Raw genomic sequence first — 25,324 nt, 5'->3', positions numbered from 1 at the left:
CTGCCTATGTCTCTGCCTCTCTCTCTCTCTCTCTCTCTCATGAATGAATAAATAAAATCTTTTGGTGCACGGGGGTGGGGTGGGGTGACTGGGTGATGGGCACTGAGGGGGGCACTTGACGGGATGAGCACTGGGTGTTAAGCTATATGTTGGCAAATTGAACTCCAATAAAAAAGTATTAAATTTAGATCAAAATGGCAAAAGTAAAGGAAAATCATAATGTTACTTGCATTATTTGATAGAAACATATCACATTTTTTGTTGTCATTTTCAATAAAAACAAGTTTTTACTGGCACTAAATCAATTTGGAAAAAAATCTTTTAAAAATTAAACCTTTAAAAACCAATTTATGCAAATATTAAAGAGAACAAAGTATTTTGAAGTTATGGGTAAGGAGATTCACTTTCCAGGCATAGAAACAATATAAGAAAAAGCAGAGGATGGGGCAGTCCTGGTGGCTCGGCGGTTTAGCGCCACCTTCAGCCCAGGGCCTGATCCTGGAGACCCGGGATGGAGTCCCATGTCGGGCTCCCTGCATGGAGCCTGCTTCTCCCTCAGCCTGTGTCTCTGCCTCTCTCTGTGTCTCTCATGAATAAATAAATAAAATCTTTAAAAAAAAAAATTTTTTTAAAAAGCAGAGGAAAAAATCAGATTGACTTGTTAAGATCTTCACTCTTTAGGTCTGTGTCTTTTTTTTTTTTTAAGATTTTATTTATTTATTCATGAGAGACAGAGAGAGAGTTATGGCTGATATCAGAGAAATTACTCTCTGTCCTCTCTTCAATGATTTTTATGGTTTCAGGTCTCTCATTTAGGTCTGTAATTCATTTTCAGCTTATTTTTGTGTATGATGTAAGAAAGGGGTCCAGTTTCATTATATTGCATGTAACTGTCCAGTTTTCTCTACACCATTTTTTGAGCAGACTTTCTCCTATCATATGTTCAATCCTCACTTATCGAAGACTAATTGACCATGTAATTGTGGGTTCATTTTCTGTTCTATTCCATTGATCTATATGTCTCTTTTTATGTCAGTACCATATTGTTTTAATTATTACAGCTTTGTAATATAACTTGAAGTCTGGAATTATGGTACCTCCAGTTTTGTTTTCCTTTTTCAAGATTGCTCAGGGTCTTCTGTGGTTCCATACAAATTTTAGGAATGTTTGTTCTAGCTATGGGAAAAATCCTGTTGCTGGTTTGATGGGGATTGTGTGAAATCTGTAGATTGCTTTGGGTAGTATGGACATTTTAATATTTGTTCTTCCAACCCATGAGCATGGAATGTCTTTCCATTTCTTTGTATCATCTTGAATTTCTTTCATCAGCATTTTACAGTGTTCAGAGTACAGGTCTTTCACCTCTTTGGTTAAGTTTATTCCTAGATATTTTATTGTTTTGGTGCAATTGTAGATGGAATTGTTTTCTTATTTTCACTTTCTGCTGTTTCATTATTAGTGTATAGGAATGCAACAGATTTCTGTACATTGGTTTTATATCCTGCAACTTTACTGGATTCATTTACCAGCTCTTGTAGTTTTTTGGTGGAGTCTTTAGGATTTTCTCTATATAGTATTATGCTATCTGCAAATACTGAGAGTTTTACTTCTTCCTTACCAATTTGAATGCCTTTTATTTCTTTATGTTGTCTAACTGCTGTGGCTAGGACTTCCAGTACTGTGTTGAATAAAAGTGGTGAGAGTGGACATCCTTGTCTTATTCCTGACCATGGTGGAAAAAGCTCTCAGTTTTTCTCCATTGAGTATAATGTTGGCTGTGAGTTTTTCATATGAAGCCTTTATTATGTTGAGATATGTCACCAGGGAGGCCAAAGCAACTTGCCCAAGGTTATTCAGTTTGTGAATGGTAGTGCCAGGCCTCAAAGCCAGGTTGTCTGAAAAAGTCCATGTCTTAACCATAAGGATATACTATTGCCTGTGAATGTACTATACAACATAACAAAAAATGAACAACCAAGAGGCTAGATCTGTGATATAAAAGACCATCACTAAGTCTCAATGGATAAAAAAATGGAGAACACGAGCAAATAATTCACTTGGGAGGAAATGCAGCTTGTTTGTGAACCCTGTTGTAGCTAGAAGCTTATCTAACTCTCCCTCACGCTACCAAGTCCCCCAGTCCTGGCCCCCATCCCAAACCCAGGGGCCCAAAGCACTCATCTCTCCCTGCTGTGCTTCACCAGTGAGGTCATGAAGACTTTGCAGTGGGGACCCCCTTCAGCCCAAGATCCCACACTTACATGATCAGCTACATTGGTCTGGCCTCCTGCATGGATGAGGGCTCGGGCCACGTCCTCGGAGCCACCAAGGGCTGCGTAGTGGAGGCAGCTCTGTTTTTTCTAGAGGAAACAGGCAACAGTACAAGGTCCTAAATGCTCCTCATAGTGCGGCTTTGGGATACATTATTCCATTTGTGTCTCATGACCCCCAGGACTATTACCCCCATTGAGCCCTGAGGCTGGAGAAATCAATGCCTTGCCCAGGCCTGGTGACTAGTAAAATGAGCTCACTGTGGTCTCGGCTTTTCCTCGCCTCCTGTCACAAACTCGAGAACATACATGAAAGCCGGCACAATTCCTAGGCTGGTGAAGACACGCAGAGTATACTCTGAGGTTTTCAAAGAGGGGAACACATAAGATTTACCAGTACAGAGCAAACCCCACCTGGCATACACTGCCCCGCTGGAGCTGGTCTCGGCATGTCTGGGCAGGAGCCTAGCAGCACCAGAGCAAGGGCTTCATCCCCATGGGCCTTCTAAGTGCTCTCAGTCAGAGCCCACCCCTGGCCAAACAAGGATCTCACGTGAGATATCCCATTCTACCAGGCAGATCTCTCCAGGCAACCAACTGTCCCAGGCTGCCCAGACTGGTCCTCAGGACTTCCACTTTTAAAACCAAGACAGTATGGGGCAAACTGGGATGAGCTGGTCACCTTCCCAAAGTCCTATCTGAGCTGAGTGCCCGGGGTGAGTGTGAACTAGTCCACCTCCCAATGGGAAATGTAATCAGTTTGGGTTAGCCCCACCTTCAGAGACCCTGCAAGGGGTGAGGGTGTCCAGATAGAACATGCCCTCTGCCAGAAACCTCAAGCCAAGGCTAGAGCACAAGGCCCAGTGCAGTGGGCAGTTCCAGCCCTGTCAATGACCACCAGCTGGATATGACCTCCCCAGTCTCTAAACCCCTTTGCTGTTACTGCTGGGGAGATGGCCTTGACATTTCACTTCTTTTATCCCTCCCAGTCCTGAACCCTGTGCTGGACACACAGGAAGGGCTGCCGACCAAAGAGCGACATAGAGCAGTTGAAAGGACACAGTTGGGTGCCCTGGGGCAGCTACTTTCTCCCTCTGGGTGGACCTCGGTGTCATTCTGACACCTTGGGGCAGTTAGGGAAGTTCTGCAAATTAAGCATTTTGTGATTTATAAAGTATTACTCACATTTAGGAGAGTTTAACATTGATATTATTATTGAATTTACATTTGCCATTTTGCTACTTATTTTCTACATGTCTCCTGTCTTTTTTGTTCTGTTTCTCCTTGACTGCCTTCTTCTTCTTCTTCTTCTTCTTCTTCTTCTTCTTCTTCTTCTTCTTCTTCTTCTTTTTTTTTAAGATTTTATTTATTTATTCATGAGAGACAGAGAGAGGGGCAGAGACACAGGCAGAGGGAGAAGTAGGTTCTCTGCAGGAGCTCGATGTGGGACTCATCCCAGGCCCTGGGATCATGCCCTGAGTCAAAGGCAGACGCTCAACCACTGAGGCACCCAGGCGTCCCTTGACTGCCTCCTTTTGTGTTAAATATTTTTAGCATACTATTTTAATTCCTGGACTTTTAAACTATTTTTGCTATTATACTTTATTTATTATCATTATTGCTTTCTTACTGAAATTTAGAACAGAGAATTCCAGACCCTGAAGCCATTCAAATCAGCCAGGAAAGATTATTTGTCATTGATCTAAAAGTAAAAAGCAGAACAAAACAAAAATACTAATGCCCTACCTAAAGAAGGCCACAACACCTTTTGCAGGACACAGAGAGAATTCCAATAGCTGACTTATGGAGTACAGTAGTGAGAGAGAAAAGAGGCCTGTCCCAGGCCCCAGCTCTGAGGGCTGGTGTGGCCTTTGCACAATCAGGGCAAAGCTTCCAGGCCATGAGCTCTGGACTCCAGGGAATAGGCTTTTCAGACTCAGCTTTGCTTCTTGCCAGCTTGTGATCCGCGGAAGTCACTGAATCTCTCTAAGCTTCCGTTTCTTCATCAGTAAAACAGGGGTATTTATTCCTCGCAGCAATGTCAAAACGTGACTCTGAGCCTGGGTGGCTCAGCGGCTAAGTGCCTGCCTTTGGCCCAGGGCGTGATCCTGGGGACCTGGGATAGAGTCCCACGTCAGGCTCCCTGCATGGAGCCTGCTTCTCCCTTTGCCTGTGTCCCTGCCTCTTTCTCTGTGTTTCTCTCATGAATAAATATATAAAATCTTTAAAAAAAAAAAAAAAAAAGTGACTCCATAGCACCCCCATTTTATAGTTGGGCAATGAGGCCAGAGAATTTAAGTGACTTGCCTTTGGTCACAGAGCTCAGCAGTGGAGAAGCCAAGACCAGATCCCAGGCCTGCTGCCCCAGGGCCCCTATTCACACACGTGCAGGAACCACTGTGGCTGCTACCGTTGACATGGTTAGGGTTAGGGGTCAGAAGCCAAGGGCAGACATCCGTCCCGGGGAGGACTGATTACCTGGGTGAGGGCGTTCACACTGCTCCCAGCCTCGAGGAGCAGCTGCACACAGTCCGCGTGGACACCTTCAGCTGCTGCGTGCAGGGCAGTCAGACCCTTCTGAAACACATAGAGCAATGAGGATGGCAGGGAGGCTGAGGCCAACCCCTGGGACGAGAGGGACCTCTTGGTCCATGGCTGCAGGGTTCTTGAGCTCCTCACTGCCATGTAACAGAGGACAATACCCTGGGTTACTATTTGTGGTTCCCTGAGCCCGGTACCTGATTTTCTCACATTGAGGAGCATGTGGGACATCTGCTCGTACCTCTGCATCCCTGCTCATGTTCTCACCCTCCAAGCTGCCTCACCCCTGCTCTCTGTCTATTCCTTCTTATTTCAGAAGCTTCTAGCAGGGGGAAATCAGGCTGCACCTCAGTCTGTGGGTTCCTCAAAAACAGGGAGCTAGCGAGCATCACCCATCTCTGCATCCTCTGGGTGGTGACTCACCGTGTTCTGCTCCTCCAGGTCCAGCCTGATGTCCACGAGTCGCTGCAGCACAGCCAGATGGCCCCGGCTGGCAGCCAGGTGAAGGGCTGTATTCCCCTCCTGTGGGTAGAAGGGCTCCCGAGGGACCAGTAGAATCATAGACCCTTGAGGTCCCTGGGGACCTGCTGGCAATGCCCCTCATTTTACAGACACAGAAGCTGAGGTCCAGAGAGGGGGAAGTGACACATCTAGAGTCACAGAGCAGGTCTGAAAATCTACAGCCCTGAACACTGGGCCAATGTCTCCCTGCACCTGAGAAGTGGGCCCCAAACTATACAACCAGGGGCACTTCAAAGTGCCAAGTCCTAGTCTCTCCTTATACTTGAAGACAGACACAATACTTGGGGGGAAAAATCCCTACTTTCAATGCCCCTGTCTAAAGCCAGTCCCTCCTTGAGCCATCCTAGATCCATCCCTCCCCCTGCTCAAGGCCACAGCTCCAAGGACTCTCTGCACTCAGATTATGCCCAGGCAGCCAGCCGTGTGGCCCGGTTCAAGATGGTAGCTTCACACTGAATAGTGTGGCCACGCTGACCACACTATTCAAAACTGTAACTCCAGGGTGCCTGGGTGGCTCAGTCAATTAAGCATCTGCCTTCACCTTAGGTCATGATCTCAGGGTCCTGGGATCAAGCCCTGCTCAGCGGGAAGTCTGCTTCTCCCTCTCCTTCTGCCCCTCCCCTGACTTGGACTACTCACTCTCTCTCAAATAATACATAAAATCTTTTTAAAAAATAAAATGAAATAAAACTGCAACTCCCACCCTTGTTCTCCTGACCCCCTGATCCTGGTCCATTTTTCTTTCCCTCTTCTCCTGAAGCATTGATAACCTAACACTATAATTTGCTTGTACACTATGCTTATTGTTTATTGTCTGATTCTTCCTGCTAGAACACAAACACCCAAAGGGCAGGGATTTCTGTCTATTTGGTTCTCAGATGTTTCCCCAAGTGCCTAGAATAGGGCCTGGGGCACATGGCAAACATTCAATAAAATATTTGTTCAATGAGTGAATACTTGATGGAGAGACTGATGTGTGTCTCCTGGAACTTGAGAGCCATAGGGCTGGTAGTTATCTCACACTTGAGAAGTCTAAAAGTGACAGTGACAGAGCCAAGAGAGGTGGCTCCACTGGGTGTGGCAAAAGGGCACACTGTTCTTTGTATCAGAAGAGGCTCTTGCCAGAGGGCAGCCTGGTGGGGTTATCCTTAAAGGGATATTTCTGCAGGGGTGCCTGGGTGGCTCAGTGGGTTAAGCATCCAACTCTTGATTTCAGCTCAGGTCATGATCCCAGGGTCATGAGATTGAGCTCCATGTCTGGCTCTTAGCTTGGCAGGGAGTCTGTTTCCTTTCCTCTCCCTCTGTCCCTCCCTCTCCCCTCTAAAAATAAATCTTAAAAAAAAGGGGGGGGGGGACTTTCTGCAAAGGACAAGTGGATGATGAGGACAAGAGGAAGAGAGCTGGAAGGGGCCAGCCAGAGAAGTATGTCCCTAAGGAAGAACCACACGTGGAGAACCAGAGCAGGGGCTCCTGAGGGAACCTGCAAAATCATCAGAAGGCCAGCTTTAGTGATCATCATACCCAGAAGGGCTCTAGGACAGATTTAGCTACACCAGTTGTGGGGGCTTCTAGCTCAAGGTCTTTTCCTCTGCCCTGGCCTGTCTCAGCACCTTCCTAAGGAAGGAATCAAGACATTCACATTAGGCCAGAAGTCTTCAGGGCCCCATGAGGGGGTGAACATATTCTGATGCCAAAACAGTACTTAAAGCAGTTATAGACATACCTCATGATAATCCATCCATACATAAAACAACTATATCCTATGGGATAGGAGAGGAAACATTTATATTTCTTCTATGATCATTACCATCTTGTGTTAATAAATAAAAGTTAAGTTTAAAACAAACCCCTTCTTTCTGCCCCCGTAGCACTCTCACAAACAGAGCCAACATTCCTAAAACCTGCTGGACTTTCTGCAAGAAGTGTGGCAAGCACCAACCCCACAAAGTGACACAGTACAAGAAAAGCAAAGATTCTCTTTATGTCCAGGGAAAGCGGCATTATGACAGGAAGCAGAGTGGCTAAGGTGGGCAGACAAAGCCAATTTTCTGAAAAAAGCCTAAAACTACAAAGAAGATTGTGCTGAGGCTTGAATGTGTTGAGCCCAACTGTAGATCTAAGAGAATGCTGACTATTAAGAGATGCAAGCATTTTGAACTAAGAGGGGATAAGAAGAGAAAGGGCCAAGTGATCCAGTTCTAAGCTTCATATTTTGTTATGAAGACAATAAAATCTTGAGGTTATGTTCAAAAAATAAAAATAAAATAAAATGATCCCCTCAACGACAACAACAAAATGTACCCTCAACAGCTTTGCTAGCTCCTTTCCCACTCTCTCTGCAGATGTGTGCACAGCTGCCTAACAACTGCAAGCAAGGACCAGGCTGTGGGGAGGTAGCCATGGTGTGAAGTCTGCATTCAAGGAAACAAAGGAAGTGGTAAACCATGAGGGCCCAATACCTACCCAGAGGTAGCAGGGCTGCTGAGATGGGGGAGGCGGGCAGGTTTTGTTTTCCTTCTGGGAAGGGCCCCAGGTGGCTCAGTGAGTTAAGCATCTGCCTTCGGCTCAGGTCATGTTCCCAGGGTCCTGGGATTGAGCCCTGCCTGCATAGAACTCCCTGCTCAGTGGGGAGTCAGCTTGTCCAGCTCCCTCTACTTCCCCCCCCCCCTTTTTAAAGATTTTATTTATTTATTCATAGAGACACAAAGAGAAAGGCAAAGACACAGGCAGAGGGAGAAGCAGGCACCAAACAGAAAGCCTGGCATGGGACTCGATCCCGGGCCTCCAGGATCACACCCTGGGCTGCAGGCGGCGCTAAACCGCTGTGCCACCAGGGCTGCCCTCCCTCTGCCCTTCATGCTGGTTCTCTCTCTCTCTCTCTCTCTCTCTCTCAAATAAATACATAAAATCTTTAAGTAAATAAATATCCACATCTTGCTCTTTGAAGGTGCAGATGGCACAGACCCCCTAACAGAGCATTCTCACTCTATCTGAGCAGGGCAGGGATTTCCGAGGCAGGAGAACCGGGCAGAAGGAGGCCATAGCATTGGGCACAGTATCCTCTCCTCTCCTCCTGTGAGGATGTCCAGCCTCTCCACTTCTGGGATGCCTTGTCAGCAGCTCCTCAATGTTCCCAATGGACTTAATCACTCCCTCTGGGCTCTCAAAGCCTCCCTGACATCATAACACCTGTGGCATGCCCTGTGTTGTCATGGGTTCTCACAGGTCCATCTTAGCAGGCTGTGGGGTCCTAGCAGGAGTCAGACCTTCAGTGGCCCAGAGCCTTGAAAAGCATATTACTACGCCTCCCACCCAATGAAATTCAAAGTGAAAACACTTTTCAGCTGCAAATACAAAACTTAAAGGGGCATTCAATTTTTTAAAAAGATTTTTTAAAATTCATTTAAGAAAGAGAGAGAGAGAGACATCATGAGCGGAGGGAAGAGGCAGAAGCAGACTCCCTGCTTGAGCAGGGAGCCCAATGCAGGGCTTGACCCCAGGACCTTGGGATCATGACCTAAGCCAAAGGCAGACACTTAACAGACCAAGCCATGTAGGTGTCAAGAGGGGCATGCAATTTTAAAAGCTTCTTTCTAGAATTTCTGACTACAAGATTCTGGGTAAGCTCATCAAAATTGGGCTTTGCTTGTTTTCCAGTTTTGGTGCTCCTACCATCCTGGCACCCTGAACATGATCATGTTTTTTTTTTTTTTAAGTTTTTTTTTTTTAATTTATTTATGATAGTCACAGAGAGAGAGAGGCAGAGACACAGGCAGAGGGAGAAGCAGGCTCCATGCACCGGGAGCCCGACGTGGGATTTGATCCCGGGTCTCCAGGATCATGCCCTGGGCCAAAGGCAGGTGCCAAACCGCTGCACCACCCAGGGATCCCCATGATCATGTTTTTAACTCCTAGGTAGATGCGTCCTGGCAGGGGCTGTCCTTTACTCCTCTCTGTACTCCCAGTTCCTGGCTCACAGCCTAGCTCAGAGCATGACCTACTCGGCCCATGTTTCCAGAATGAAGGCAATCAACCTGATCTGATCCGAAGGACCAAAAGGATGAATGTGCCCAACTGGATTCGGTGCAAACCCCCAGAGCTTAGTGCCCAGGAGGCAACTTAAAGAGAGGGAGCAACCCAGGGCTGGGCATCGGGCTGCTGGTTCCAAACCAGGCTCAACTTTTATCTTGCTGTTGTGACCTTGGCTAAAGCATCCCCCTCTTTGGACCTCAGTTTCCACAACTATAAAATGAGAAATGTTGAACAGGTCCTCAAGGCAGGACACTTCCAATTCTAAGACCCTGTGGTACATTTGTCTGTGACCCTGTCACTAGCTTATAAGTAGAACTCTATCCTGACCTAGTGTATTAATCAGAAGATTAATAATGCAGTTTGTCCCTTTATTGGAAACACTGTCTAGAATTTGCTGCAACATACTTGGCTCACATTCACAAGGCTCAGGGACATGAATCATTTACAGGGCAGTCCCCTTAGGCCCAGCCCTCCTCTTCCTCAGATTAGTGATATCCTGCTTGTAAACTCTCCACCCTGAATGAACTGCTCCCTCCTCTGGGCTCTCATCCTATTTTTACCATAACCATAGTAGATGACTAAATGACAAAGAGAGTAAATAACCAGCAGGCTTGCTACCACCACCCCCAGACTCTTCCCCTCACCCCCAACAATAGACAGCCCCAGGGGCAAGACAATCCTACTCTAACCCATCCCAGGCAGCATCACCAGCTGATAGATTTGCCTTCCTGGCTCCCCATATCCGATCACAGCCTTCTACTAGAGTTGCAGCTCGGATTCCTTGAGTGAAAAACTGTGTCTTAGATATTGTTGTGCTACTCATGGGCAGCATGGACTGGGCCCATAGCATGTGCTCGAAAAATCGCTGCTGGGTGAATATCGGACACTCTGGTTCTCGAGCCACCGGCCCTCCAGCATGCTGGAGTCAGAAGTAGGCACAGGTAAGCTGCCAGCACCCACCCTGGTCAGGAGCCCAGAGCTTGGACCTCCCCTGGGACCCAGTGACAGTACCTTGTCTTTCACACTGTGGTCACAGCCAGAGCCCACAAGGAAGTCCAGAGCATCCAGCTGCCCATGCTCAGCAGCCCGGTGAAACGCTGTCCTTCCCAGCTGCCCGAGGAGGGGAAGAAAGTGACCCTTCTGCACCCTGTAGTAGGCATGCCCACCCTGCCCACCTAGCCAACCACTCAGAGCTTGCAGGGGCCTCTCCAGCCCCAGAACCCTCCCTGGCCCCCTCATTCTACACATCTTACCTAGAAAGCCCAGACCCAACTTTCCAGCAAGACCTACTATGTGGGGTCCCTACCCCACTGAAATCCTTCTGTGGCTCCTTGCTGCCTACTGAATAAAGGACAGATTTCTGAGACTTGAAGTCAGTGGAGATTTCCATGAGGGGCTCCCACTAACCCCCTGGCCCTCGCTCCCAAAATTCCAGTCCATCTGAACTCACATGTAAAGGGCCCCTTTCCACCTCTAAAGCTCTAACAATGTTCTCCTCTCTATTTACAAAACCTCCCTGCTTTGTAATCTTACCAACAAAATCCAGTTCATTCACTAACTGCCACCTCCTTTAGGAGGCAGAAAGGAGTGGCTCTGTCTGGTTAGTCCTTATCAGCACCTCTCTGGGGGAACAGACCATTTCCTTCCTGTGTCCTGCTCATTTGTGCCCTATTAAACCTTCTAGACCAGCAGTTCCCTGAGGTGGGGTCCAGTCAGTACTAGCTCAAAGGATGCATTCAAGGAATGGACAGGAGTAGCCCTAGGAACCCCAAACCCAACGGGAAGGACAAACAGCCTTTAGGCCACTCTCACCTTGTCAGCACGATCCAGGGGCACATCCTCCAGATCCTCCATTATGAATGCCAGCACCGGCACGTGGCCCTTTTGGGCCGCACAGTGAAGTAAGGTCAAGCCGTCCTGGAAACAAGACCAGGGTGGTCCCTATCTCTATGAAGGGAGGTTGTTTCTCACACACTGGCTGTCCCCCAAACAGTGAGTGTTTGCAACCCAGAACACAGCTTTGCCATGGAAACAACACAGCACATAAATGGAGATGGGCCCCCTGGGGAGGTGCCTACTCAGCTTCACAGGGACTGGTGGGAGTAAGGATGCCAGAGTTCAAATCCCAGCTCCAGCATTTATGAGCAATTCAGTGTGGTCTTGACCAAGTTATCTGTACCTCCATGAGCCTCTATTTTTCTCCAGGTCAAAGTAACCTGTGACTACCTCAGTGGGTGACTGAGGGGGGTTGTACAGCGTCACTTACAGGAAGTTTTTTTATGCGCTGAAAAACAACTCAGGATGTAAGGTGAGGCTGTATAGCAGTAACAGTCCCCAGAATACCCGCCCCCATCAATACACTGTTATAAGGTTGTAACCACTGCTTGCCTTGATACAGCCCCAAATGAGAAACGAGGTGACTAAGGGCCCAGTATCTGTCTCTAGGAGGTCACCTCCTAACCTTCTGGGGAGGACTGAGAACTGATGGGGTCTGCAGGGACTAGGATGTGTTAAAAAGAAAATAGATCCACAATGGAGTCACTTGTGCTAAGGTCCACCCATATCACCAAACTGAAACTTTTTTTTTTTAAGATTTTGTTTATTTATTCATGAGAGACACAGAGAGAGGCAGAGACATAGGCAGAGGGAGAAGCAGGCTCCCTGAGGGGATCCTGATGTGGGACTCAATCCCAGGACCCTGAGATCATGACCTGAGCCGAACGTAAATGCTCAACCACTGAACCACCCAGGCATCCCCAAAACAGAGACTTAATACCAGACAAATTGCAGCTGCAGCCTCTCTCAAATAAGTACTCTTAACCAGTGAGTCTGGAATTTCCTGGTAAACACTAGGGAAGAGGTCCACCCGACAGATGCCACCACCCCCCGCTGGTCCCCAAAGGAAAGTGATCTTGCCTAAAATAATCCACTTTTTGCTAGAATAACTTCCTTACCCCACTTCCTTTTGCCTATAAAAGTCTTTCATCTTGTACAGCTCCCCAGAGCTCCTATTTGCTACATGGGATGCTGCCCAATTCATGAATCATTGAATAAAGCCAATTGGATCTTTACTCACTTGAATTTTGTTCTTTAACAGAAGGGAGTGGCCAGAGTTGGGAGAAAGGTAGGCAGGAAGAAGGTCTCTTGGCCCCACAAGCAATATTTAAGTGAGGGAGGTTTACAAATCCTATGTTTGTAGCCTAGAGCTTCTACCAAGGCCTTGCATTATAGCTAGATTGTTTGGAGCACTGTTTTTCAACTAGGTTGCAACCATTGATGGTCATAAAAATCATGACGTTGTACATCTGGACAGTGGTTTGGATTACACTGGAGTAAAATTTGTCAAGTCTCAGTGAATATAAACCTAAGATTTGGGGATCCCTGGGTGGCGCAGCGGTTTGGCGCCTGCCTTTGGCCCAGGGCGCGATTCTGGAGACCCGGGATCGAATCCCACATCGGGCTCCTGGTGCATGGAGCCTGCTTCTCTCTCTGCCTCTCTCTCTCTCTGTAACTATCATAAATAAATAAAAAAAATTAAAAAAAAATAAATAAACCTAAGATTTGTGTATTTCATCATGGGTAAAGAAATTCTAGTTAATGTTATGCATGCTGAAGTATTTAGAAGGAAGTATAGTGATGTCTGTAATTTATTTTGAAATGCTTCCAAAATTTACAAAGAACTCTCAAAGCTCATCAATGAGATATTAAACAACCCAATTAAAAAATCATTTTGACGCAAAGAAGATACATGGATGGCAAATAAGCACATGAAAAGATTATCTAACATCATTAGTCAGTATTTTTTTTAAATATTTTTATTTATTTATTCATAGAGACACAGAGAGAGAGGCAGAGACACAGGCAGAGGGAGAAGCAGGCTCCCTGCAGGGAGCTCGCTGTGGGACTCGATCCCAGGTCTCCAGGATCACACCCCGGGCTGCAGGCGGCGCTAAACCGCTGCGTCACCGGGGCTGCCCCATTAGTCAGTATTGAAATGCAAATTAAAACCACAAAGAGCTTCTAACAATAGCATAGGGAAAGCAAAAAATGCTACCATTATGGTGGAGAAACCTGGCTGACACCCGCTTTAACCATGTGATCGAGAGTGAGCTTATGGTTTATTATAAGAAATATGTATTTGAGGGGCACCTGGATGGCTCAGTGGTTGAGCACCTGCCTTTAGCTCAGGTCACGATCCCGGGGTCCTGGGATCCAGTCCTATATCAGGCTTCTCGCAGGGAGCCTGCTTCTCCCTCTGTCTCTATCTGTGTCTCTCATCAATAAATAAGTGAAATCTTTAAAAAGGAAAAAAAGTAAAAGAAATGTGTATTTGGTCTTCGTCCTGTTTTGGGCATAGAGCTCCTGAAATGCTTGGAATTTTCTAAGTGTATAGAGTGATTAAAGTGTCTATTGTTATGTTAATTTGGTGACAAGGGAAGCCCAAGGTAACCTAGAGATGGGGGCTGGTTGCCTGGGAAACCAACTTGATTAGAGGATTAGAATTTTCCGTCCTACCCCCTGACCTCCAGGGAGGGGAGAGAGGCTGGAGGTTGAGTCAATCCCCAAAGATCGAGGATTTAATCTATCCTGTCTATGAAATGAAGCATCATAAGAATGCAAATGGACAGGGTCGGAAGAACTTCCAGCTTGGTGAACAAGAACGTGTCCACGTGCCGGGTCCCACACTCCACAAGCTCAAAAGTTCCTTTGTTTGGGGCCTCATCCTATGTGTCTCTTCATCTGGCTATTGATTTGTGTCCTTTAATATCTTTTGTAATAAATTTGTGATCTAGTAAGTTCTGTGAGCCGCTCTAGCAAATTAAACAAACCCAAGGAGGAGGTTGTGGGAACCTCTTATTCACAGCCAGTTGGTGAAAAGTCCAGGTAACAGCCTGGATTTGGGACTGGCTTCTGAAGTGGGGGTGGCCTTGTGAGACTGAACCCTTAACCAGTGGTATCTGGTGCTCCCTCCAGGCAGATAATGTTAGAATTGAGTTAAATTTGTGGGATACCCAGTTAGTGTCCATGGAAAATTTAACTAATTGCTTGGTGATAAGGAAAAAACACACACATCGGAACTGGTATCAGTATTGGATCAAGGTAGGGACGCCTGGGTGGCTCAGTGGTTGAGCAGCTGACTTCAGCTCAGGACATGATCCCAAGGTCCTGGGATCGAGTCCCACATCAGGCTTCCTGCAGGGAGCCTGCTTCTCTCTCTGCCTGTGTCTCTGCCTCTCTCTCTCTCTCTCTCTCTGTCTCTCATGAATAAATAAATAAAATCTTAAAAAGAAAAAAAAAAAAAGAATTGGATCAAGGTAATGCCACCAGTGACAGGCCATATTGGTATTGATAAAGTTAATTCTTATATCGAGATCTACAAAATAGAGGCTGACCCAGTGACCTGGCCCAGGGCATGAAACTAAATCTACCTCAGGGGCACCTGGGTGACTCAGTCAGTTAAACGTCTATCTTTGGTGCATTGTTGGTGGGAATGAAAATTGGTGTGGCCACTCTGGAAAACAGTGTGGAGGTTCCTCAAGAAGTTAAAAATAGAGCTATCCTATGACCCAGCAATTGCAATACTGGGTATTTACCCCAAAGATACTGATGTAGTGAAACGCCGGGACACCTGCACCCCAATGTTTATAGCAGCAATGTCCACAATAGCCAAACTGTGGAAGGAGCCACTATGTCCTTCGACAGATGAATGGATAAAGAATAGAATATTACTCAGCCATCAGAAAAGACAAATACCCACCATTTGCTTCCATGTGGGTAGAACTGGAGGGTATTATGCTGAGTGAAATAAGTCAGAGAAGGACAATCATCATATGGTTTCATTCATGTGTGGAGTAAAGAAATAGTGAAAGGATTATAAGGGAAAGGAGGGAAACTAAGTGAGAAAAATTAGAGAGGGAGCAAACCATGACAGACTCCTAACTCTGGGAAACAAAGAGTTGAGGAAGGGGAGGTGGTTGGGGGAATGGGGTAACTGGGTGATGGGCACTAAGGAGGGCACTTGATGAGATGAGCACTGGGTGATATACTATTTGTTGGCAAATTGAATTTAAATAAAATTAATTAATTAATTTAAATGTTTTAAAATTAAAAAAGAAAACAAAAAAACAAAAAAAAACCCAAAGGTCTGTCTTTGGCTCAAGTCATGATCTCAGAGTCCTGGTATTCAGCCCTGAGTCAGGCTCCCTGCTCAGCAGGGAATCTGCTCCTCCCTCTCCCTCTGCTCCCAGCTCCCCCACCCCAGCTCATGCCCTCAATCTCTCTCTCTCAAACAAATTAATTAATTAATAAAAATAAACCCACCTCAGCCTGCACTTAGTTTTCACTGTCATTGGACAGTGTCCAATGACCCCTGATAGGAGGCAGTGAATCTCTGGTTTTCTTTCCCAAATTCCATAACCCCAATTTAATCATGAGAAAAATATCAAAGGAGCCCAAATTGAAGGACATTCTACAAAATGCCCAACAGTACTCCTCAAAAGTGTCAAGGTTGTGAAAAACAAGTAAAGACTGAGAAACTGTCATAAGATCAGAGGAGACTAAGGAGAGACAAGGTGACCAACTACTTTGGGGGACATTAATGGGAAAATTGCTGAAATTCTAACACAGCCTATAGTTTAGTAAAACTCTAGATATCGGGCAGCCCAGGTGGCTCAGCGGTTTAGTGCCGCCTTTAGCCCAGGGCCTGATCCTGGAGACCCGGGATTCAGTCCCACATCGGGCTCCCTGTGTGGGGCCTGCTTCTCCCTCTGCCTGTGTCTCTGTCTCTCTCTATATATATATATATCTCTCTCATTAATAAAATCTTTAAAAACAAAACAAAACAAAACTCTAGATATCACCAGCGCCTGGCAAAGTAGAGCCAGGTGAATAGCAGAGAAAAAGAAAGCTCCAGGGCTAAACCAACTGTGGCCTAGCCATGGCTTGGCTCAAGGCTCCTCTGCAAGGGAGATGGAGACTTCTAGGAAGGATCCTGAACAAGTGATAGAAAGGTAGTTGGATGGTCTCCTTGCAAAGATGGCCACAACCACTCCTCCTACCCCTGGAAACAGCCAAAGCAATAGGATTGTCCTCTTTTCTCTTCAAGGGGGAGAATCCAATATTCTCCATCTCCTGAAGCCAGCAACAGAATATGGCGGAAGTGGTATCATGTGACTTCCCAGCTGTAGCCTCCAGAGACCATGCCATTTCCACTCTTGCGTTCATTCATCATTGAAAAAAAATGTTCAATTTTTTAAGTTGATGAAAGTGAGAAGTTAGAAGTTAATGAAAACAGAAATGTTCTTTTTATTCCTCACCCTGAATTCTCTCTAAGGACCCACATTGAGAATCCCTGGCTGACAGCATCTGGTCCAGAAATGTCTGCATTTTCATTAGGGCCACTGACCCCCTAAATGGTAAGACACCAGTGTTGAGATCCCTGGCACTCGGACTAGCGGGCCTCCTCCCTCAGACCACAGAGCACACCAATGAGCAGCCAGGCTCCCTACTGTGCCAGGTGCTGAGTCAGGTACTTTACACACAGCACTGAGCTTCTCCCTCGGCTCAGAGGTACTAGCATCCCCACTTTCCAAGGTGAAAACTGAGGCTCAAGATGCTTAAGTAATTTGCCCAAGGTCCCAGGGTTGGTAACCAGAACTTTGCTCCTTCTACCCCACCACACCACAAGGGAGGCAGGGCCCAGCCTCTCATTAAATCTTCCTAACCACCTTCTAAAGGTGTTACTTTGATTCCTCCTGTGTGATTAAGGAGGCTGCCCTGAGGCCTAGGGACTGTCTCTAAGCAGCAGGCATAGTGGTAAAGGGGTAAAGGGTCGGGGCACTAGAAGAAAGAGGCTTTTAATGCTGTTAAAGAGAGCCACCCCAGCACTTCTCCCAGGCCCAGTGGAAATAGCAAGCATCCCACCCTCACGGGGCTGAGCTCAGCTGGGGCTTCCGGAGGGTTCTCAGAAGGCAGGGGCAAGCCAGGGCAGCAGAGCCACGTTGGGAAGGGGGTGGGGGTGAGGGGCAGACCAGTGCAGCAGGGGCAGAGGAGCAAACTGGGGGCAGGGACTCGGGGAGCAAGGGGGCTGCCAGCTGAGGCCTTACCTTGTTCTCACAGTGGATCTTGGCCCCAGAGTTGACCAGGATTTGGAGGATCCGCAAGTGGCCAAACCAGGCAGACAGGAGGAGCGCGTTCATACCAAACTGGGGGAGAGGACACGGGGAGGAGGTGAGGTGAACGTAAGTAAGCAGGTGTCACTGTGCCACATGAGCCCAGGTCTCTGATGAAAATCATACAAACATAAGGGACCATGCATGCCACTCAGGCCAGGGAGCACCAAACTCTAGGAATGTGAAAACCATGGCGTTTTTTTATTTTTATATTTTTTTAAGATTTTATTTATTTGAGAGAGCACAAGTGGGGGTAAGGGGCAGAAGGAGAGGGAGAAGCTGACTCCTCGCTGAGCAGAGTGGCCAACATGGGGCTCCATCCCAAGACCCCGAGGTCATGACCTGAGTCAAAGGCAGATGCTTAACCGACTGATCCACCCAAGCACCCCTCCATAGCATTTTTTTAAATAGAGGCTGAAACACTATCACAACCTTTTGTTTTTGCTAAATAAAATTTTAAAATAGAGCCGCAGGGAAAAATAAATAAATAAAATAGAGGCACAGGGACACCTGGGTGGCTCAGCTGAGCGTCTGCCTTCGGCTCAGGTTGTGATCCCCAGGTCCTGGGATCCAGTCCTGCATCAGGCTCCCTGCCTGGAACCTGCTCTGCCCTCTGCCTATGTCTCTGCCTCTCCTGTGTGTCTCTCATGAATAAATAAATAAAAATCTTGGGATGACTGGGTGGCTCAGCAGTTTAGTGCCTGCCTTCAGCCCAGGGCACGATCCCAGAGGCCCCAGATCAAGTTCCGCATTGGGCTCCCGGTGCATGGAGCCTGCTTCTCCCTCTGCCTGTGTCTCTGCCTCTCTCTCTCTGTGTCGCTCATGAATAAATAAATGGAATCTTAAAAAAAAAAAAAATCTTTAAATAAGAATAAAATAGGGGCATCTGGGTGGCTCAGCTGGTTACATGCCTGACTCTTGATTTCAGCTCAGGTCATGACCTAAGGGTAATGAGAGCAGCCCCACATCAGGCTCTGTGCTGGGTCTGGGCCTGCTTGGGATTCTCTCTCTCCATCTCCCACTGCCCCCCCACCCCGGCCCATTTGTGCTGTCAATAAATAAATAAATAAATAAATAAATAAATAAATAAATAACAAAAATAAAACAACTACCATCTCTTCTCCCCATCATTTAATAAATATGAAACCTTTTAATACAAAAAAATTAGGAGAGAGGATCCCTGGGTGGCACAGTGGTTTAGCACTGCCTGCAGCCCAGGGTGTGATCCTGGAATCCCGGGATCAAGTCCCACGTCAGGCTCCCAGCATGGAGCCTGCTTCTCCCTCTGCCTGTGTCTCTGCCTCTCTCTCTCTCTCTCTCTCTCTATGTCTATCATAAATAAAAAATAAATAAATAAATCTTTAAAAAATTTTTAGGAGAAACTAATCTCAGAATATGGTCTTTCCAGAGACAGCTTCATGAAAAACACACTCTATTGTTCTTATTTTTTTATTTGCTAGGGCCGGTGAAGACCTCACCCTGGACTGGTGTTTGGGAACCAACTGTTTGAATCTCCTAAAGGATGGCCTCCAGACACATGGCTTAAGCCTGCAGACACCTCACGCCTCACAAAACATGCACTGCACTGACAAACACTGCTCACTTTGGAAAGCATCTCCTTCCACTGTACTGAAATCTGCATCCCTGTGCCTTCCACCCCATTGGCCCTTTGGAGCAACTAAGAATACGTCTGGGCCCTTTTCTGATGGTGGCCCAGCACCTATTTGCAGGATGCTCTTCCTCAACATCTGTGAAGCGCTCTGGGATCATCAGAACCCCCTCACCGACCTCTGCCCTCATGTGGTTCTGCGTTTAAGCCAGCACTGGATAGGCTCTCAAATCACTGTTGGCTAAGGAAGAGGATACATACTCCCAGGGCAGAGTCCAGGGGGAGAAGGGAGAAGCCCACAGGCACCTGGGAATGAAAAGGGTTAAGGCTCAGGGCTGGGGGAGGAGAGTCATGGGAGCCAGAGCCTCCTGCCAGTGGGAACCCCAGGGATACTTCTGTGTCCTAGTACCAAGAACCGTCCAGGACAGCGCTCTATGGCATATCCTCAAGACCTTCCCCCCAACAGCAGAATCGCCTTCTTTGTCTCCCCAACCCTTCTGTTAACTAAAGTTAACATGCCCATCAGATTGAACACCAATAAAAAATAAATTTATTATTAAAAAAAATAATAATAACATGCCCATCAGCTTTCTTACTTTCACTTTCCTTTTTTTTTTTTTTTTTTTTTTAAGATTTTACTTATTTATTCATGAGAAACAGAGAGACAGAGAGGTAGAGACACAGGCCGAGGGAGAAGCAGGCTCCCTGAAGGGAGCGTGATGTGGGACTCGACCCCTGTCTCCAGGATCATGCCCTAGGCCGAAGGCGGCACTAAACTGCTGACCTACCCAGACTGCCCTTATTTTTCAAAATATATTTATTACTATTTGCAAAGAAAACACATCTATAAAAGCACCATATCTTACTATTCTTCCTCATATCTTCTTTTCTCACTGATTCCCTCAAGGAAGAAATAACAGAGCACAGAGGTGATTGGGGGGGCGGTTGTGGGCATAGGCCCATCGTGTGAAGTCCCAATATTTTGTCGGGAAACACAGACTAAAGGATCTCAAGCATCCTCCTTCCAGAGTCACCTCTAAATGAGGCCTAAGGAAATGCAGAGAGATGGGGCAGGAGTGGGGGGGAGGGTAGAGGTTGCTTCCTGCCCCCACCCCCCACTCCAGCTTGTCATCAAGCTCCCCCTCATACTGGAGCCTGGGAACAGAGAGAGGCCAGGGCAAAGAACAGTTTTCTGTGAAAGGTGTCTCTCTGTAGGAAAGTTTGTAATTCTTTAAAAGTTGTTTAATTTAGACTCTTAAATGTATCCCTGTCAAGTGCCATCGTCAGACTCAGTCCTCTCCCCAACTCTCTAGAGATGATTTCATAGATCCTGTTATTCTTTAGTGTTCTCTCTCAGCAATGTGTTATCTGCCAACTTGTTAAGTAAGACTATTGGTCTCTCTTTTTTTTTTTTCTTAAAGATTGATTTATTGGGGCACCTGGGTGGCTCATGGTTGAGTGTCTACCTTTGGCTCAGGTCATGATCCCAGGTCCTGGGATCGAGTTCCGCGTGAGGCTCCCCAGAGGGAGCCTGCTTCTCCCTCTACCTATGTCTCTGCCTCTCTGTGCGTGTCTCTCATGAATAAATAAAGTCTTAAAAAAAAAAAAGTGGAAAGTAACTTAAATATTTTTTTAATTTTTTTTTTTTTTTTTAGTAACTTAAAAAGAGAGAGAGCATGCGTGTGCTGGCGGGAAGAGCAAAGGGAAAAAGAGTCTTAAGCAGACTCTGCTGAGCGCAGCCGGACGCAGGGGCCAGACTCGGGTGATCTCACCACCCTGAGATGAGACCTGAGCGGAAACCAAGAGCCGGTTGCTTAACCGATTGCGCCATCCAGGAGCCCCAGACTGTTAGTCTTCATTCAAGTCTCTAGTTAAAGCGTCAGCCAGGGCAAAGCCTCATCGCATATCATGGGAGACCCACCTCCTGAGGATTTTACCAATAAGTCGTTCATCAATCCACCCAATTTTCTGTTCTACAGCCCCTATCTCTCCCTGTTCACATGGTATCATGAGGGACCGAGAACTAAAAAGCTCTTGATGGGCAGCCCAGGTGGCTCAGTGGTTTAGCGCTGCCTTCAGCTCAGGATGTGATCCTGGAGACCCGGGATCGAGTCCCGCGTCGGGCTCCCTGCACGGAGCCTGCTTCTCCCTCTGCCTGTGTCTCTGCCTCTCTCTCTCTCTGTGTGTCTCTCAGGAATAAATAAATAAAATTTAAAAAAAAAAACAAAAACTCTTGAAAATGGAGAGATCTTGATGGCTGCACAAGGGAAACCTGGGATCAGCATAGTGTCACCGGCCCTAAACCGCTTCCCGTCCGCCCTGTGCCTGTGTGTTCGTGTATCAGTGCAGCCTCCGCGGGGACAGCCACAGCAGGTGTCCCCTCCCCACCCCGGGACAGGCAGGCACACAGCCGTGCACACGTGCGCAGACGCGCCTGTGCGAGGGGTCCCCTACCGCGTCCTCATCGTCCACAGCAACCTCGTGCTGCAGGAGCAGCTGCACGGCCTGCTCGTGCCCGGCGCCCGCGGCCCAGTGCAGGGCCACCCTGCCCACCTGCCGGGGGGAGAGCAAAGTGTGAGGTGCCAGCTGCCTGCCTGGCCCACCCCCTCCCTGCCCCCGGTGTCTCCGGTTGCAGGACAGCTGGTCTGCAGGGTGGAAGGGATTGTGCAGGCTCTGGTGACAAGGGGGCAGGACCCCAATCCCACTCAGGCCCTCTCCTCCACCTTCACATGACAGCGGCTGAAACAAACGTAGTAAAAACGCAATGACTAGATCCAGCTATCCCCCTACCCCCCACCTAAGGCTTCCCAGCTTCCCACTGCTCTTGGGACAAACTCCTAACCCTGGGCCCTGCCCACTACTCAGAAATGCCAAACTATTCCCCCCGCCCTGTCTTTGTTCCTGCTGGATAGCCACCTGTCAGAGGAGTCCTGTCCTAGTCTTTGAGGGCCCCTGACTGCCTGCATTCTGTGCCCCCCCTTCCTTCAGAACAGGCCAAAGGGGCCCAATCCCCTACCACATTGTCAGACCACCCCAGAAGTTCATCATGGTCTTTGGCCTCAGCACATCTGAGCAAGATTAGGGGAATCCTGCTTCCCTGGCCCTCCTGACTCTAACCTTTGTTCCTTGGGTGTGCCTTTCAGATGGGTGACAGGAACGAAGAGTATGCGATCCCCACTTGTCCAAGCCTGGCTGGGAATCCCTACCCTGACCTGGGACCAGGCCTCAGAGACCTGGAGACAACATGAACAATCTGAGCCTCCCCCAAGTGAACACATGCAATGCTCTGCCTTCAAGGGCTCCATGAACTGTTCCCTCGGTGTGGAGGTGTCACCATGGCAGGCACTGTCCCTATCCAAGCATCCCAATTTGGAAGAGCCCCTGTACGAACGTGGTTTCTGGCTCTGACGTTGACTCTCCTTTCAATCAGTTCCTTCATCCTGCCGATGTTGTTCCGTCGGGCGGTCTCATGGAGCTGCCGTTCCAGAGGAAGCACTAAGGGCAGAAAAGGGGATGTGGGATGAGGGGAGGGTGCCCACTGCCTAGAGGAGAGATGAACAGCTCCTCCCTGCCCTGAATGTTTCCCAGGCAGGAGTCTTCTAGCTAGGACTGGTGGTGGGGATGCCTCTCCTCCCTTTGGATGTTGGGGACTTCCCCAGACAAGCCGCTTTTCTTCACTAACTCACCACAAGTGCCCACGACCAGGACTCAATAAAACCCCAAAGACGGGACAGCATGGGTGAGACTGCCCACGGGAGCCAGGTATGTGCCCATTATGGTCCTCATCCAGTTTTCATGACCCCAACAGCAGCTCTTGAGGAAGGGAATGGAATTCATTCCCACTGGAGTTGATAACTGCCTTTTCCATGGCTTTGTCCAGTGAAGAAGGCAGACAGGATTTTTTTTTTTAAGATTTTATTTATTTATTCATGAGAGACACAGAGAGAGGCAGAGACACAGGCAGAGGGAGAAGCAGGCTCCTTGCAGGGAACCCGATACAGGACTCGATTCCAGGACCCCGGGATCACACCCTGAGCCGAAAGCAGATGCTTAACCACTGAGCCACCCAGGTGTCCCTGTGCCCCTATTTTTAAATTTTATTTAGAAAAAACAAAAGTGGGAACCCTGAGTGGTGCAGCGGTTTAGCGCCTGCCTTTGGCCCAGGGCGCGATCCTGGAGACCCGGGATCGAATCCCACGTCGGGCTCCCGGTGCATGGAGCCTGCTTTTCCCTCTGCCTGTGTCTCTGCCTTTCTCTCTCTCTCTCTGTGTGACTATCATAAATAAATAAAAATTAAAAAAAAAAAGGAAAAAAAAGTTTGCAGTAATTTTCAGCCTCTATTTTTAAAAATGCCATGGAGGGGTGTTTTGGTGGCTCAGTCAGTTAAGCATCTGCCTTCGACCTTGGGGTTTTGGGATTGAGCCCCATGTTGGGCAGGCAGCCAGGATTTACTGAGCCACGTATTTCATTAAGCTTGGGCAAGGCCAGAGGCATGTTCACCTTCCTTCTTTGTCCTTGTCCCTCCACCTCTTCTCCCTTCATCCCCAATCCCAAACAGCTGTCACCTCCCAGCTGTGGGGCCCACCCAGATTTGCCTTCTCTCTGGGCTCCTCTTGCCTCAACACTGCACCATTATCTCAGACTAGAGGGAGCCTCAGAGCTCCCCCTGCTGGCCTCCTGCCAGCGGTGGGCTCAGAGGGTGGTAGCCAAGCCAGGAAGATCCAGGCCTGGTGACAGGGTCCAGGTCTCATCTCACCAGACCCCTACGCTGCCATCATCCTGACTGCTCTTGGCTTGTGAGGATGTCTGGTGTCCTTAGCTGGACCACAAGGTCCTTGGGGGCCCTGGCCAAATCTGACCTTTGCCAATCCACCTACAGCTCACAGCAGGCCCAAAGCTGGACATAGGGAGGGCTCCATAAAACTGCTTCCAGGGGTGCCTGTGTGGCTCAGTGATTGAGCATCTGCCTTTGGCTCAGGTCGTGATCCCAGGGTCCTGGGATCGAGTCCTGTATCATGCTGGGGAGCCTGCTTCCCCCTCTGCCTATGTCGCTGCCTCTCTCCATGTCTCTCATGAACAAAAAAAATAAAATCTTAAAACAAAAACAAAACTCTGTTTCCATGAGTGACACATAAATCCTCAGACTAATAGATAACTGTCCCTCCCCCAGAAAGGTTTCGACATGCTAGCACAGGCACAAATATTTGTTGGTCCTTTGCATGGTCATTAGAGGGCAGATAATCTGTGGTCTACTTGCTGCCAAACCCACATCCTGCATGTTTGGTCCAATGTGAATGTCCAGATCCAGCCCCTGTGTATATCCAGGGACAGGTGGCCAGTGTTTTGGCAGGGAAAACTAGGATGCACTGAGGTGACAGACAGGCTGGCCATCAGTCTATTTTCCAGATATGTATGGGACAGGGTCTTGGGCTTTCAAGGGCCTTGTAGACACAATTTGGGGAGTTTAGAGCTGCTGCCCCAGGGCAATCACACGGCCCTAGGTTTCAACTCTGGCGAGTCACTTCCAGGCCTCCAGGCCATGTGACTTAATTATCCTGTGCCTCAGTTCCTTTATCTGCAAAATAGGGAACATTAGCCATCCTGTAGGGTTATTGTAATGATTAGATATAAGATAAGAAAAGCCCCAAGCATGGTATCTATCTAGCAAATAGTGCCATCATCATCCTCACCATTATTCCTCTAAGGCAAAGTAAATTCTGGTGGCCAAAGACCTGGAGGTGGTGGGGCCTCCTTCACTTAGGGTCCTCTAAGCCCATGAAATCCCAACCAAAGAAAGCACCCTCTCTATCCACCTCCACGCATTATTTTTCTCCATGGCACCCCTCACCACAGATGTATGATATACTTACATATTTATTAGGTTTATTACCTGCTTCCCCTATTATAGCCGGGTTGGACAGAGGAGATCTTAGTCTGACATGTTAATTGCTGTATCCCCAAATTCAGGCCCTGGCACACATGTGTTGAATGAATGAGTGACATATAAATCATTTAATCTCTTCAGGGGCCTTCGAACTCTAAGATACTGTCCCAATTAAGACTCATTAGTCCCCCGGAAAATCAAACCACAAGCTCAGATAAATGGCAGGAAAGAGGCTTTGAGGAGGAAGCAGCTTCAGATCAATATTTCAGGGGAGGGGAAAACACCACCTTCTAAG

At 47.7% G+C, this 25,324-nt stretch overlaps 1 protein-coding gene and 1 pseudogene across 1 annotated transcript in view; one reads left to right on the top strand and one right to left on the bottom strand.

Annotated features, from left to right (window-relative positions):
• Positions 1-25,324, bottom strand: part of ANKDD1A (ankyrin repeat and death domain containing 1A) — a 46,828-nt gene that overhangs the window by 19,542 nt on the left and 1,962 nt on the right. Inside the window, exons 2-9 of the mRNA XM_077880418.1 lie at positions 22,537-22,640; positions 21,600-21,698; positions 17,471-17,569; positions 11,178-11,282; positions 10,377-10,475; positions 5,235-5,348; positions 4,749-4,847; positions 2,262-2,360 (exon numbers count right to left, since the gene is read on the bottom strand). Of these exons, the coding sequence (XP_077736544.1) occupies positions 2,262-2,360; positions 4,749-4,847; positions 5,235-5,348; positions 10,377-10,475; positions 11,178-11,282; positions 17,471-17,569; positions 21,600-21,698; positions 22,537-22,640 (818 nt within the window). The remainder of the gene's footprint in view (positions 1-2,261; positions 2,361-4,748; positions 4,848-5,234; positions 5,349-10,376; positions 10,476-11,177; positions 11,283-17,470; positions 17,570-21,599; positions 21,699-22,536; positions 22,641-25,324) is intronic.
• On the top strand, positions 6,999-7,587 carry LOC144302830 (large ribosomal subunit protein eL42-like; annotated as a pseudogene).

The sequence above is a fragment of the Canis aureus genome, chromosome 32 (assembly GCF_053574225.1).
Source record: "Canis aureus isolate CA01 chromosome 32, VMU_Caureus_v.1.0, whole genome shotgun sequence".
NCBI lineage: Eukaryota > Metazoa > Chordata > Mammalia > Carnivora > Canidae > Canis > Canis aureus.
The sequence above is the reverse complement of the archived record's forward strand: the minus strand, read 5'-3'. Positions and strand labels throughout refer to the sequence as shown.